This window comes from Salmo salar, chromosome ssa10 (genome assembly GCF_905237065.1).
Source record: "Salmo salar chromosome ssa10, Ssal_v3.1, whole genome shotgun sequence".
NCBI classification, from domain to species: Eukaryota; Metazoa; Chordata; class Actinopteri; order Salmoniformes; family Salmonidae; genus Salmo; species Salmo salar.
In genome coordinates, this window is record NC_059451.1 from 122271286 (window position 1) to 122284484 (window position 13199).

Consider the following 13199-nt stretch of genomic DNA (forward strand, 5'->3'; position numbering starts at 1 on the left):
CCTCTGGGTGTGGTCGTGATTGGTATCAGTTGGTCGCTCAATATGTCTCTGGAATTTTGTTGTGTGCTGTTGTGAAACATGTTGTGCAAATGCCCTCCTTATATATCATTAGGTAAAACGTTAGATTATCTTTATTACAAAATCAGCCCTTGCCTTAACAGGAAGCCAGTGTAGGGAGGCTAGCACTGGAGTAATATGATCACATTTTTTGGTTCTAGTCAGGATTCTAGCAGCCGTGTTTAGCACTAACTGAAGTTTATTTTAGTGCTTTATCCGGGTAGCCGGAAAGTAGAGCATTGCAGTAGTCTAACCTATACGTGACAAAAACATGGATTAGCTTTTCTGCATCATTTTTGGACAAAAAGTTTCCTGTTTTAGCAATTTTACGAAAATGGTCTACCCTTGGAAACAGTCTTGATATGTTTGTCAAAAGAGAGAACAGGGTACAGAGTAACGGTGAGGTCCTTCACAGTTTTATTTGAGACGACCATCTAACAGTAGATCTCTTTGTTTTTTGGGACCTAGAACTAGCATCTCTGTTTTTGTCCGAGTTTAAAAGTAATACGTGCCGCCATCCACTTCCTTATTTCTGTAATACACAAATACACAGGCTTCTATTTTTTTATTTAAATATTTTATCTTAATCTGCATAGTTGGAAAAGGACCCGTAAGTAAACTTTTCACTGTTAGTTTACGAAAACGGTTGTTTACGATTGATAATGCACCGTAAGACTTGTCATGAAAACTTTACTTAAAGCCTGGAGATGCATTATGAAACAGTTCCTTTATTGTTAGACTTGTATGACCACGTTATAAGGTCTCATCGTAAATGTCAATGAACCTGTCTTCCAGATCTATGCCTACCTGGACAAGTACGTAGTGGGTCAGTCCTACGCTAAGAAGGTGCTGGCGGTAGCTGTGTATAATCACTACAAGAGAATCTACAACAACATCCCTGCTGGGAGCAGACAGGTGGAGGTGGAGAAGCAGGCCTCGCTCACACCACGAGGTCAGTAGTACAGTCTAGTGTTAGTTAGAAGCAGGCCTCGCTCACACCACGAGGTCAGTAGTACAGTCTAGTGTTAGTTAGAAACGGGCCTCGTTCACACCACGAGGTCAGTAGGTTAGTTAGAAGCAGGCCTCGTTCACACCACGAGGTCAGTAGTACAGTCTAGTGTTAGTTAGAAGCAGGCCTCGCTCACACCACGAGGTCAGTGGTACAGTCTAGTGTTAGTTAGAAACGGGCCTCGTTCACACCACGAGGTCAGTAGGTTAGTTAGAAGCAGGCCTCGCTCACACCACGAGGTCAGTAGTACAGTCTAGTGTTAGTTAGAAGCAGGCCTCGCTCACACCACGAGGTCAGTAGTACAGTCTAGTGTTAGTTAGAAGCAGGCCTCGCTCACACCACGAGGTCAGTAGTACAGTCTAGTGTTAGTTAGAAGCAGGCCTCGTTCACACCACGAGGTCAGTAGTACAGTCTAGTGTTAGTTAGAAGCAGGCCTCGCTCACACCACGAGGTCAGTGGTACAGTCTAGTGTTAGTTAGAAACGGGCCTCGTTCACACCACGAGGTCAGTAGGTTAGTTAGAAGCAGGCCTCGCTCACACCACGAGGTCAGTAGTACAGTCTAGTGTTAGTTAGAAGCAGGCCTCGCTCACACCACGAGGTCAGTGGTACAGTCTAGTGTTAGTTAGAAGCAGGCCTCGCTCACACCACGAGGTCAGTAGTACAGTCTAGTGTTAGTTAGAAGCAGGCCTCGCTCACACCACGAGGTCAGTAGTACAGTCTAGTGTTAGTTAGAAGCAGGCCTCGCTCACACCACGAGGTCAGTAGTACAGTCTAGTGTTAGTTAGAAGCAGGCCTCGCTCACACCACGAGGTCAGTAGTACAGTCTAGTGTTAGTTAGAAGCAGGCCTCGCTCACACCACGAGGTCAGTAGTACAGTCTACTGTTAGTTAGAAGCAGGCCTCGTTCACACCACGAGGTCAGTAGTACAGTCTAGTGTTAGTTAGAAGCAGGCCTCGTTCACACCACGAGGTCAGTAGTACAGTCTAGTGTTAGTTAGAAACAGGCCTCGTTCACACCGAGGTCAGTGTAGTCTGTTAGCTATAGTAGGTCTGACACCACGAGGTCAGTGTAGTCTGTTAGCTATAGTAGGTCTGACACCACGAGGTCAGTGTAGTCTGTTAGCTATAGTAGGTCTGACACCACGAGGTTAGTGTAGTCTGTTAGCTATAGTAGGTCTGACACCACGAGGTTAGTGTAGTCTGTTAGCTATAGTAGGTCTGACACCACGAGGTTAGTGTAGTCTGTTAGCTACAGTAGGTCTGACACCACGAGGTCAGTGTAGTCTGTTAGCTATAGTAGGTCTGACACCACGAGGTTAGTGTAGTCTGTTAGCTACAGTAGGTCTGACACCACGAGGTCAGTGTAGTCTGTTAGCTATAGTAGGTCTGACACCACGAGGTCAGTGTAGTCTGTTAGCTATAGTAGGTCTGACACCACGAGGTCAGTGTAGTCTGTTAGCTATAGTAGGTCTGACACCACGAGGTCAGTGTAGTCTGTTAGCTATAGTAGGTCTGACACCACGAGGTTAGTGTAGTCTGTTAGCTATAGTAGGTCTGACACCACGAGGTCAGTGTAGTCTGTTAGCTATAGTAGGTCTGACACCACGAGGTCAGTGTAGTCTGTTAGCTATAGTAGGTCTGACACCACGAGGTTAGTGTAGTCTGTTAGCTATAGTAGGTCTGACACCACGAGGTCAGTGTAGTCTGTTAGCTATAGTAGGTCTGACACCACGAGGTCAGTGTAGTCTGTTAGCTACAGTAGGTCTGACACCACGAGGTCAGTGTGATCTGACACCACGAGGCCAGCAGAGTTCAGTCAGCTACAGGCCTTTGTTTGTTTAAAATGTTTTGTAATTGTCACCCCGGCCTCAGTTTCCAGGAAACGTAGACCGGACAAAAAGTAAGTTGGTTTACTTCCAGAATAGTAGAATATCAATAGGCAACACAGACCCAACTACTGTTTTCTAGAATGTGCTGAAACACCGGTTCAGTCCTGTTCATGTCAGTCACCTTAAAGTGCTCTCGTCGGTGTAATTTGGCATTTTGTTCAATGATTTACTTTTACACCCACATTTCACGGTTTTAAACTGATGATTTTTAATGGATTTAACGAGGTGATGATTTACAACAGTGGAGTCTGATTCCTCCTTGCAGAGCTGTAGTGATGATGTGTTAATCTGGCTGTGATCGTGTTGATTTTGAGTACTTTGTCATCCTCTGTAGAGCTAGAGATGAGAAGACGGGACGATGAGTACAGATTCACGAGTAAGTGATTTGATTGGTCCTCCTTACATAGTTTCGTATCATTGGCGATTTTTATTTTTAACATGTCACATTTTTGATTGGAGCGTTCTGTTTTGTATATAATTATATAAAAACAATTTTTTCAAGAATTACTCAAATGCTGAAGTTTACAGATGAACTTCTCTTGTTGTTAATGACTTATTGTTTTCAGGGTGTGTTACATTTTTTTTTATCTATCTTGAACTTTCACACCTGATTTCAATTACTCAACTAATCATCACTAATCCTTTGACTAATTGAATCAGTTTCGGTTTAAAACAAACATGTGACACGTCTGGGGTGGGGGGGCATGCTCTACTAACTGAGCCAAACAGGAAGCCCATGTTAAGCATGCTCTACCAACTGAGCCAAACTGGAAGCCCATGTTAAGCATGCTCTACTATCTGAGCCAAACAGGAAGCCCATGTTAAGCATGCTCTACCAACTGAGCCAAACAGGAAGCCCATGTTAAGCATGCTCTACCAACTGAGCCAAACAGGAAGCCCATGTTAAGCATGCTCTACCAACTGAGCCAAACAGGAAGCCCATGTTAAGCATTTGAAAGGATGTTGAGTACATACTGGCTGCCAGTAGAGTGGAGCGCATGTATTTTTAGATTGAACTTTGACCTATTGCAGCGAAGCAGCACCACAGATACTGATACTTGACATTATAACTAGAGCCTAGATCGTGTAATATTATGCCTGGAGAACTGAAAGCGCGAGACACAAACGTACACGGGAGTGTACAAAAACATTAAGAACACGGCGGTGGAAATTCAACATCAGGGACCTCTGACGTCAATGTTAAATGAATCACTCTTTTTATTATCAGCAAGTTGGGCGGCAGCGTAGCCTAGTGGATAGAGCGTTGGGCCAGTAACCTATCAAATCCCCAAGCTGACAAGCTAAAAATCTGTCGTTCTGCCCCCTGAACGAGGCAGTTAACCCCACTGTTCCCCGGTAGGTCGTCATTGTAAATAAGAATTTGTTCTTAACTGACTTGCCTAGTAAAATAAAAGGTTAAATTAAAAAGGTTACAACAAACTCTGCACACCGTACAGGTCTATCAGAAGCTCTGCTGGGGCAGTCCCAACAGTTGCCTTATATACGGCTATACACAGACAAGTTCAATTTGCATGATTTAGCATAATTCATTCATTACCGGTGACTCGCACATGTGACTGACCAATACCTCTCTCTCTCTCTCTCTCTCTCTCTGTCTCTCTCTCTCTGTCTGTCTGTCTGTGTGTGTGTGTGTGTGTGTGTTGATACCTTGGTTGTTCCCATAGCAATATTCTGGGCGTACTGCCAAGTGAGGATTCCTCCATACACGATCAGTCAGTCACCTGCATGAACCCATCTAATTGGTTATTAGAAAAGTAGCTTTGATTCATAAACATAACACTTTCCCTCACAACACCTTCCTAATATTGAGGTGCCCTCAGAACAGCCTCAATTCATCAGGACATGGATTCTACAAGGTGTCAAGCGTTCCACAGGGATGCTGGTCCATGTTGACTCCAATGCTTCCCACAGTTGTGTCAAGTTGGCTGGATGTCCTTTGGGTGGTGGACCATTCTTGATACACATGGGAAACTGATGAGGGTGAAAAACCCAGCAGCGTTGCAGTTCTTGACCCAAACCGGTGCGCCTGGCACCTACTACCATACACTTCAATATTTTGTCTTGCCCATTCACCCTCTGAATGACACACCTACACAATCCATGTCTCAAGGCTTAAAAATCCTTCTTTAACCTGTCTCCTCTCCCCTTCATCTACACTGATTGAAGTGGATTTAACAAGTGACATCAATAAGGGATCATAACTTTCACCTGGATTCACCTGGTCAGTCTGTCATGGAAAGAGCAGGTGTTCTTAATGTTTTGTACACTGAGTACACAGTAATACAAGAAATACAGTAGAGATGTGTAGTACAACACAAGTTGCCAGGTCACAGTAGGCCAACATTGCATATCCTGTTTGGAAAAGTTATGTTTTTGTGCCTGGTCATTGCCATGAAAACCCAAAATGTGTTTTCCCTAGCCTGGGGGCAAATGTGTTTCTGCCCTCTCGCCAACTCCTTATGGAATCAGTCATGCCAAACAAGCTTGACAAGGACCACAATGGCGTTTTTGATATTTAGCAAGAGCACAAACAGATTTGGGACAGGGCTAGAATTCACCGCTGCCTGAACTAAAAAAAATCTGAACTCAAATATACAATATGACTGTTTTGTTTTTTTGTTTGTTTACATTTTGTTATTGTAGAACTACTTCAGATAGCAGGGATCAGTCCCCATGGCAACGCTCTGGGCGCCTCCGTGCAGCAGCAGGCCACTCGGGAGAAGAGAGGCGGGGACGTGTTAGACTCTACTCATACTGACATCAAACTGGAGAAGAGCAACATCGTCCTGTTAGGCCCAACCGGATCAGGTTAGTCAACAAACCTGGGGGGTCCAAAAACGACTTACTGCTTGGAAATAAGTTTGTAAGTCAGTCTGGATAAAAGCGTCTGCTAAATAACGTAAATGTAAATATATCCTTGTGTCATGTCCATTCAACAAAAAACAAAAAAATATATTCCTCACTTTATATTTCCCAGGAAAGACATTGTTGGCCCAGACCCTGGCCAAGTGTCTAGATGTACCTTTTGCCATCTGTGATTGTACCACCCTGACCCAGGCTGGCTATGTGGGGGACGATATTGAGTCTGTTATTGCTAAGCTGCTGCAGGATGCAAACTACTCTGTGGATAAAGCACAGCAAGGTGGGTGACTTCACAAAACACTGTTTTCTGCATCGTCAGGACTTTAATAGTTCCATAAATTATTTTTCATCTACAGTAAAAATGAGAATTCACTTTTCTCTTGTGGTTCAAATAAACAAATCAATCTTATTATGCAAGTTGATCTTAATCGCATATGTACAAAATGTATATCTGTTCAATATAATGACTGCTATCTCACTATAAGATGTGGTTTCCACGTACAGACATTGTGTTTCTGGGATATTTACAGATCCTTCAGAAAGTATTCACACTCTTTGACTTTTTGTTGTTACAGCCTGAATTTAAAATCGATTCAATTTAGATTTTTGTGTCACTGGCATACACACAATGCCCGCCCCCCGTAATGTCAAAGTGGACTACCTCATCTTTGTACCCCACACATACAATTATCTTTGAGGTCCCTCAAGTCGAGCAGTGCATTTCAAACACAGATTCAACCACAAAGCCCGAGGGAGGTTTTCAAATGCATCGCAAAGAAGGGCATCTATTGGTAGATGTGTTAAAATAAAAAATAGCAGACATTGAATATCCCTTTGATTATGGTTGAGTTATTAATTACACTTTGGATGGTGTATCGGTACACCCAGTCACTACAAAGATACAGGCGTCCTTCCTAACTCAGTTGTCGGAGAGGAAGGAAACTGATCAGGGATTTCACCATTGAGGCCAATGGTGACTTTTTAAAACAGTTACAGAGTTTAAGTTGTGATAGAAAACTGAGGGGGGTGTCATTGGCAAGGACTAGGGAGTTTTAAAAAAAAAATGTATTTATTTATTTAATTTATTTTTTAGGATAAAAAGAAATGGAATAGAGCTAAGCACAGGCAAAATCCTGGAGGAAACCCTGGTTCAGTCTGCTTTCCACCAGACACTGAGAGACAAAGATCTTAGAGATTTACCCAGAAAGCCTCACATCTGTATTCACTGCCAAATGTGATTCTAACATGTATTGAATCAGGGGTGTGAATACTTATGTAAATGAGATATTTCTGTATTTTTATTTTCAATATATATATATTCAAAGATTTCTAAAAACATGTTTTCACTTTGTCATTATGGGGTAGATCGGTGAGGGAAAAGAAAAAAAAATATTGAAACCATTTTGAATTCAGGCTGTAACACAACAGAATGTTGAATAAGTCAAGGGGTATGAATAATTTCATGAAGGCACTGAAAGTAATTTTACCTGCCTTAGTTGAATGTAAAATGTCTCCCTGTCCAGGCATTGTGTTTCTGGACGAGGTGGATAAGATCGGCAGTGTTCCTGGAATCCACCAGCTCAGAGACGTAGGAGGAGAGGGTGTACAGCAGGCCAGTACTCAACACAACTCTACTTTATTATCCCAAGCTTAGGAAAGTCATTTGGTCAACTTTACGGTAGTGTCCAGACATACACAAAATATTAAGAATGCCTGCTTTTTCCATGACAGACTGATCAGGTGAAATCTATGACCCCTTATTGATGTCACTTGTTAAATCCACTTCAATCAGTGTAGATGAAGGGGAGGAGACGGGTTAAATACATTATATATATATTTTTTTTAAGCTTTGAGACAATCGTTTTATTTTAACTAGGCAAGTCAGTTAAGAAAAAAAGTCTTATTTACATTGACAGCCTAGGAACAGTGGGGTTAACTGCCTTGTTCAGGGGGCGGAACGACAGATTTTTACCTTGTCAGCTCGGGGATTTGATCTAGCAACCTTTTGGTTACTGGCTCAACTCTCTATCCAGTAGGCTACCTGCCGCCCCCATGGATTGTGTGTGTGTAATTCAGAGGGTGAATGGGCAAGATAAAAGATTTAAGTGCCTTTGAACTGAGTATGGTAGTAGATGCCAAGCACACTGGTTTGTGTCAAGAACTGCAACGCTGCTGGGTTTTTCCACGCTCAACAGTTTCCCGTGTGTATCAAGAATGGTCCACCACCCAAAGGACATTCAGACAACTTGACACAACTGTGGGATGCATTGTAGTAAACATGGGCCCAGCATCCCTGTGGAACACTTTCAACACCTTGTGGAGTCCCGTGCCCTGATGAATTGAGGCTATTCTGAGGGGAAAAAGGGGGTGGCAACTCGACATTAGTAACGTGTTCCTAATGTTTGGTAAACTTATTCTACAGCAACAGTTGTGCGCTAGATGCCTCTAATGATGACTTTACTTGTTTCCATTAGAAAAGTCTTTGTCATGCAGCATGTCAGCATACGGATGGCTATTCACATATCTGATGTACAGCACATCGCAAACATTACATACCTGACTGACTTAGGCCCGTCGCCCTTGTGCTGATCGTGGCTACAGTAGCCCGTCGCCCTTGTGCTGATCGTGGCTACAGTAGCCCGTCGCCCTTGTGCTGATTGTGGCTACAGTAGCCCGTCGCCCTTGTGAGGATCGTGGCTACAGTAGCCCGTCGCCCTTGTGCTGATCGTGGCTACAGTAGCCCGTCGCCCTTGTGAGGATCGTGGCTACAGTAGCCCGTCGCCCTTGTGCTGATCGTGGCTACAGTAGCCCGTCGCCCTTGTGCTGGTCGTGGCTACAGTAGCCCGTCACCCTTGTGCTGATCGTGGCTACAGTAGCCCGTCGCCCTTGTGAGGATCGTGGCTACAGTAGCCCGTCGCCCTTGTGCTGATCGTGGCTACAGTAGCCCGTCGCCCTTGTGCTGATCGTGGCTACAGTAGCCCGTCGCCTTGTGCTGATTGTGGCTACAGTAGCCCGTCGCCCTTGTGAGGATCGTGGCTACAGTAGCCCGTCGCCCTTGTGCTGATCGTGGCTACAGTAGCCCGTCGCCCTTGTGAGGATCGTGGCTACAGTAGCCCGTCGCCCTTGTGCTGATCGTGGCTACAGTAGCCCGTCGCCCTTGTGCTGGTCGTGGCTACAGTAGCCCGTCGCCCTTGTGCTGATCGTGGCTACAGTAGCCCGTCGCCCTTGTGAGGATCGTGGCTACAGTAGCCCGTCGCCCTTGTGCTGATCGTGGCTACAGTAGCCCGTCGCCCTTGTGCTGATCGTGGCTACAGTAGCCCGTCGCCCTTGTGCTGATTGTGGCTACAGTAGCCCGTCGCCCTTGTGAGGATCGTGGCTACAGTAGCCCGTCGCCCTTGTGCTGATCGTGGCTACAGTAGCCCGTCGCCCTTGTGAGGATCGTGGCTACAGTAGCCCGTCGCCCTTGTGCTGATCGTGGCTACAGTAGCCCGTCGCCCTTGTGCTGGTCGTGGCTACAGTAGCCCGTCACCCTTGTGCTGATCGTGGCTACAGTAGCCCGTCGCCCTTGTGAGGATCGTGGCTACAGTAGCCCGTCGCCCTTGTGCTGATCGTGGCTACAGTAGCCCGTCGCCCTTGTGCTGATTGTGGCTACAGTAGCCCGTCGCCCTTGTGCTGGTCGTGGCTACAGTAGCCCGTCGCCCTTGTGCTGATCGTGGCTACAGTAGCCCGTCGCCCTTGTGCTGATCGTGGCTACAGTAGCCCGTCGCCCTTGTGCTGATCGTGGCTACAGTAGCCCGTCGCCCTTGTGCTGATCGTGGCTACAGTAGCCCGTCGCCCTTGTGCTGATCGTGGCTACAGTAGCCCGTCGCCCTTTGTGCTGATCGTGGCTACAGTAGCCCGTCGCCCTTGTGCTGATCGTGGCTACAGTAGCCCGTCGCCCTTGTGCTGATCGTGGCTACAGTAGCCCGTCGCCCTTGTGCTGATCGTGGCTACAGTAGCCCGTCGCCCTTGTGCTGATCGTGGCTACAGTAGCCCGTCGCCCTTGTGCTGATCGTGGCTACAGTAGCCCGTCGCCCTTGTGCTGATCGTGGCTACAGTAGCCCGTCGCCCTTGTGCTGATCGTGGCTACAGTAGCCCGTCGCCCTTGTGCTGATCGTGGCTACAGTAGCCCGTCGCCCTTGTGAGGATCGTGGCTACAGTAGCCCGTCGCCCTTGTGCTGATCGTGGCTACAGTAGCCCGTCGCCCTTGTGCTGATCGTGGCTACAGTAGCCCGTCGCCCTTGTGCTGGTCGTGGCTACAGTAGCCCGTCGCCCTTGTGCTGGTCGTGGCTACAGTAGCCCGTCGCCCTTGTGCTGGTCGTGGCTACAGTAGCCCGTCGCCCTTGTGCTGGTCGTGGCTACAGTAGCCCGTCGCCCTTGTGCTGGTCGTGGCTACAGTAGCCCGTCGCCCTTGTGCTGGTCGTGGCTACAGTAGCCCGTCGCCCTTGTGCTGATCGTGGCTACAGTAGCCCGTCGCCCTTGTGCTGATCGTGGCTACAGTAGCCCGTCGCCCTTGTGCTGATCGTGGCTACAGTAGCCCGTCGCCCTTGTGCTGATCGTGGCTACAGTAGCCCGTCGCCCTTGTGAGGATCGTGGCTACAGTAGCCCGTCGCCCTTGTGCTGATCGTGGCTACAGTAGCCCGTCGCCCTTGTGCTGGTCGTGGCTACAGTAGCCCGTCGCCCTTGTGCTGGTCGTGGCTACAGTAGCCCGTCGCCCTTGTGCTGGTCGTGGCTACAGTAGCCCGTCGCCCTTGTGCTGGTCGTGGCTACAGTAGCCCGTCGCCCTTGTGCTGATCGTGGCTACAGTAGCCCGTCGCCCTTGTGCTGATCGTAGCCCGTCGCCCTTGTGAGGATCGTGGCTACAGTAGCCCGTCGCCCTTGTGCTGATCGTGGCTACAGTAGCCCGTCGCCCTTGTGCTGATCGTGGCTACAGTAGCCCGTCGCCCTTGTGAGGATCGTGGCTACAGTAGCCCGTCGCCCTTGTGCTGATCGTGGCTACAGTAGCCCGTCGCCCTTGTGCTGGTCGTGGCTACAGTAGCCCGTCGCCCTTGTGCTGATCGTGGCTACAGTAGCCCGTCGCCCTTGTGAGGATCGTGGCTACAGTAGCCCGTCGCCCTTGTGCTGATCGTGGCTACAGTAGCCCGTCGCCCTTGTGCTGATCGTGGCTACAGTAGCCCGTCGCCCTTGTGCTGGTCGTGGCTACAGTAGCCCGTCGCCCTTGTGCTGATCGTGGCTACAGTAGCCCGTCGCCCTTGTGCTGATCGTGGCTACAGTAGCCCGTCGCCCTTGTGCTGATCGTGGCTACAGTAGCCCGTCGCCCTTGTGAGGATCGTGGCTACAGTAGCCCGTCGCCCTTGTGCTGATCGTGGCTACAGTAGCCCGTCGCCCTTGTGCTGGTCGTGGCTACAGTAGCCCGTCGCCCTTGTGCTGGTCGTGGCTACAGTAGCCCGTCGCCCTTGTGCTGGTCGTGGCTACAGTAGCCCGTCGCCCTTGTGCTGGTCGTGGCTACAGTAGCCCGTCGACCTTGTGCTGGTCGTGGCTACAGTAGCCCGTCGCCCTTGTGCTGATCGTGGCTACAGTAGCCCGTCGCCCTTGTGCTGATCGTGGCTACAGTAGCCCGTCGCCCTTGTGCTGATCGTGGCTACAGTAGCCCGTCGCCCTTGTGCTGATCGTGGCTACAGTAGCCCGTCGCCCTTGTGCTGATCGTGGCTACAGTAGCCCGTCGCCCTTGTGCTGATCGTGGCTACAGTAGCCCGTCGCCCTTGTGCTGATCGTGGCTACAGTAGCCCGTCGCCCTTGTGCTGGTCGTGGCTACAGTAGCCCGTCGCCCTTGTGCTGATCGTGGCTACAGTAGCCCGTCGCCCTTGTGCTGATCGTGGCTACAGTAGCCCGTCGCCCTTGTGCTGATCGTAGCCCGTCGCCCTTGTGAGGATCGTGGCTACAGTAGCCCGTCGCCCTTGTGAGGATCGTGGCTACAGTAGCCCGTCGCCCTTGTGCTGATCGTGGCTACAGTAGCCCGTCGCCCTTGTGCTGATCGTGGCTACAGTAGCCCGTCGCCCTTGTGCTGATCGTGGCTACAGTAGCCCGTCGCCCTTGTGCTGATCGTGGCTACAGTAGCCCGTCGCCCTTGTGCTGATCGTGGCTACAGTAGCCCGTCGCCCTTGTGAGGATCGTGGCTACAGTAGCCCGTCGCCCTTGTGCTGATCGTGGCTACAGTAGCCCGTCGCCCTTGTGCTGATCGTGGCTACAGTAGCCCGTCGCCCTTGTGCTGATCGTGGCTACAGTAGCCCGTCGCCCTTGTGCTGATCGTGGCTACAGTAGCCCGTCGCCCTTGTGAGGATCGTGGCTACAGTAGCTATTATTACATGCAAGAGTAATAATGACTATTGCAATTCAATGCTATAGCGGGGTGGTGTTAGTTTTGAACCTCACAGCCAGGGTCCTTGATGTCGAGGTGTGATTGTAGAGTAGGGCTCGTCGGCTAGATTCAGAGGCGGGGGGACAGAACATAATTACAAATAATTTATAGAATGTAAATTGACTGAAAGAAGCCCAAAGAGAGAGAATCATTTCAAACCTTAATTACATTTGTAAACAATCATGTTTTTCTATTATGTATGGGAATACTTATCATGTTTTTCTATTATGAATGGGAATACTTATCATGTTTTTCTATTATGAATGGGAATACTTATCATGTTTTTCTATGTATGGGAATACTTATCATGTTTTTCTATTATGAATGAGAATACTTATCATGTTTTTCTATGTATGGGAATACTTATCATGTTTTTCTATTATGTATGGGAATGGGAATACTTATCATGTTTTTCTATGTATGGGAATACTTATCATGTTTTTCTATTATGAATGGGAATACTTATCATGTTTTTCTATTATGAATGGGAATACTTATCATGTTTTTCTATGTATGGGAATACTTGAACAGATGACACTTGTAGCTGAATTCCTGGGTTTTTTACACTCTTTTATAGCCAACAATGAAATTTGTTAATTTTATATATATATGTATGTATGTGTGTGTGTGTGTGTGTGTGTGTGTGTGTGTGTGTGTGTGTGTGTGTGTGTATATATATATATAATTTATGTATATATATATATATATATATAATTTATATATGTGTGTGTGTATATATATATATATATATATAACAAATTTCATTGTTGGCTATAAAAGAGTGTAAAAACCCCAGGAATTCAGCTACAAGTGTCATCTGTTCAAGTATATATATGTATGTTCTCCGTGAACTTTAGGGGGCCAGCTGGGCAACCCTGTTGTAGAGCGGTTACCTAATGGGATG

General features: G+C 47.7%; 1 protein-coding gene across 1 annotated transcript in view; it reads left to right on the forward strand.

The window, feature by feature from the left end:
• Window positions 1–13199, forward strand: part of LOC106561783 (ATP-dependent Clp protease ATP-binding subunit clpX-like, mitochondrial) — a 34440-nt gene that overhangs the window by 7747 nt on the left and 13494 nt on the right. The window contains exons 6-10 of the mRNA XM_014126024.2: window positions 853–1009; window positions 3290–3331; window positions 5620–5784; window positions 5954–6118; window positions 7362–7450. Coding sequence (XP_013981499.2) covers window positions 853–1009; window positions 3290–3331; window positions 5620–5784; window positions 5954–6118; window positions 7362–7450 — 618 coding nt within the window. The remainder of the gene's footprint in view (window positions 1–852; window positions 1010–3289; window positions 3332–5619; window positions 5785–5953; window positions 6119–7361; window positions 7451–13199) is intronic.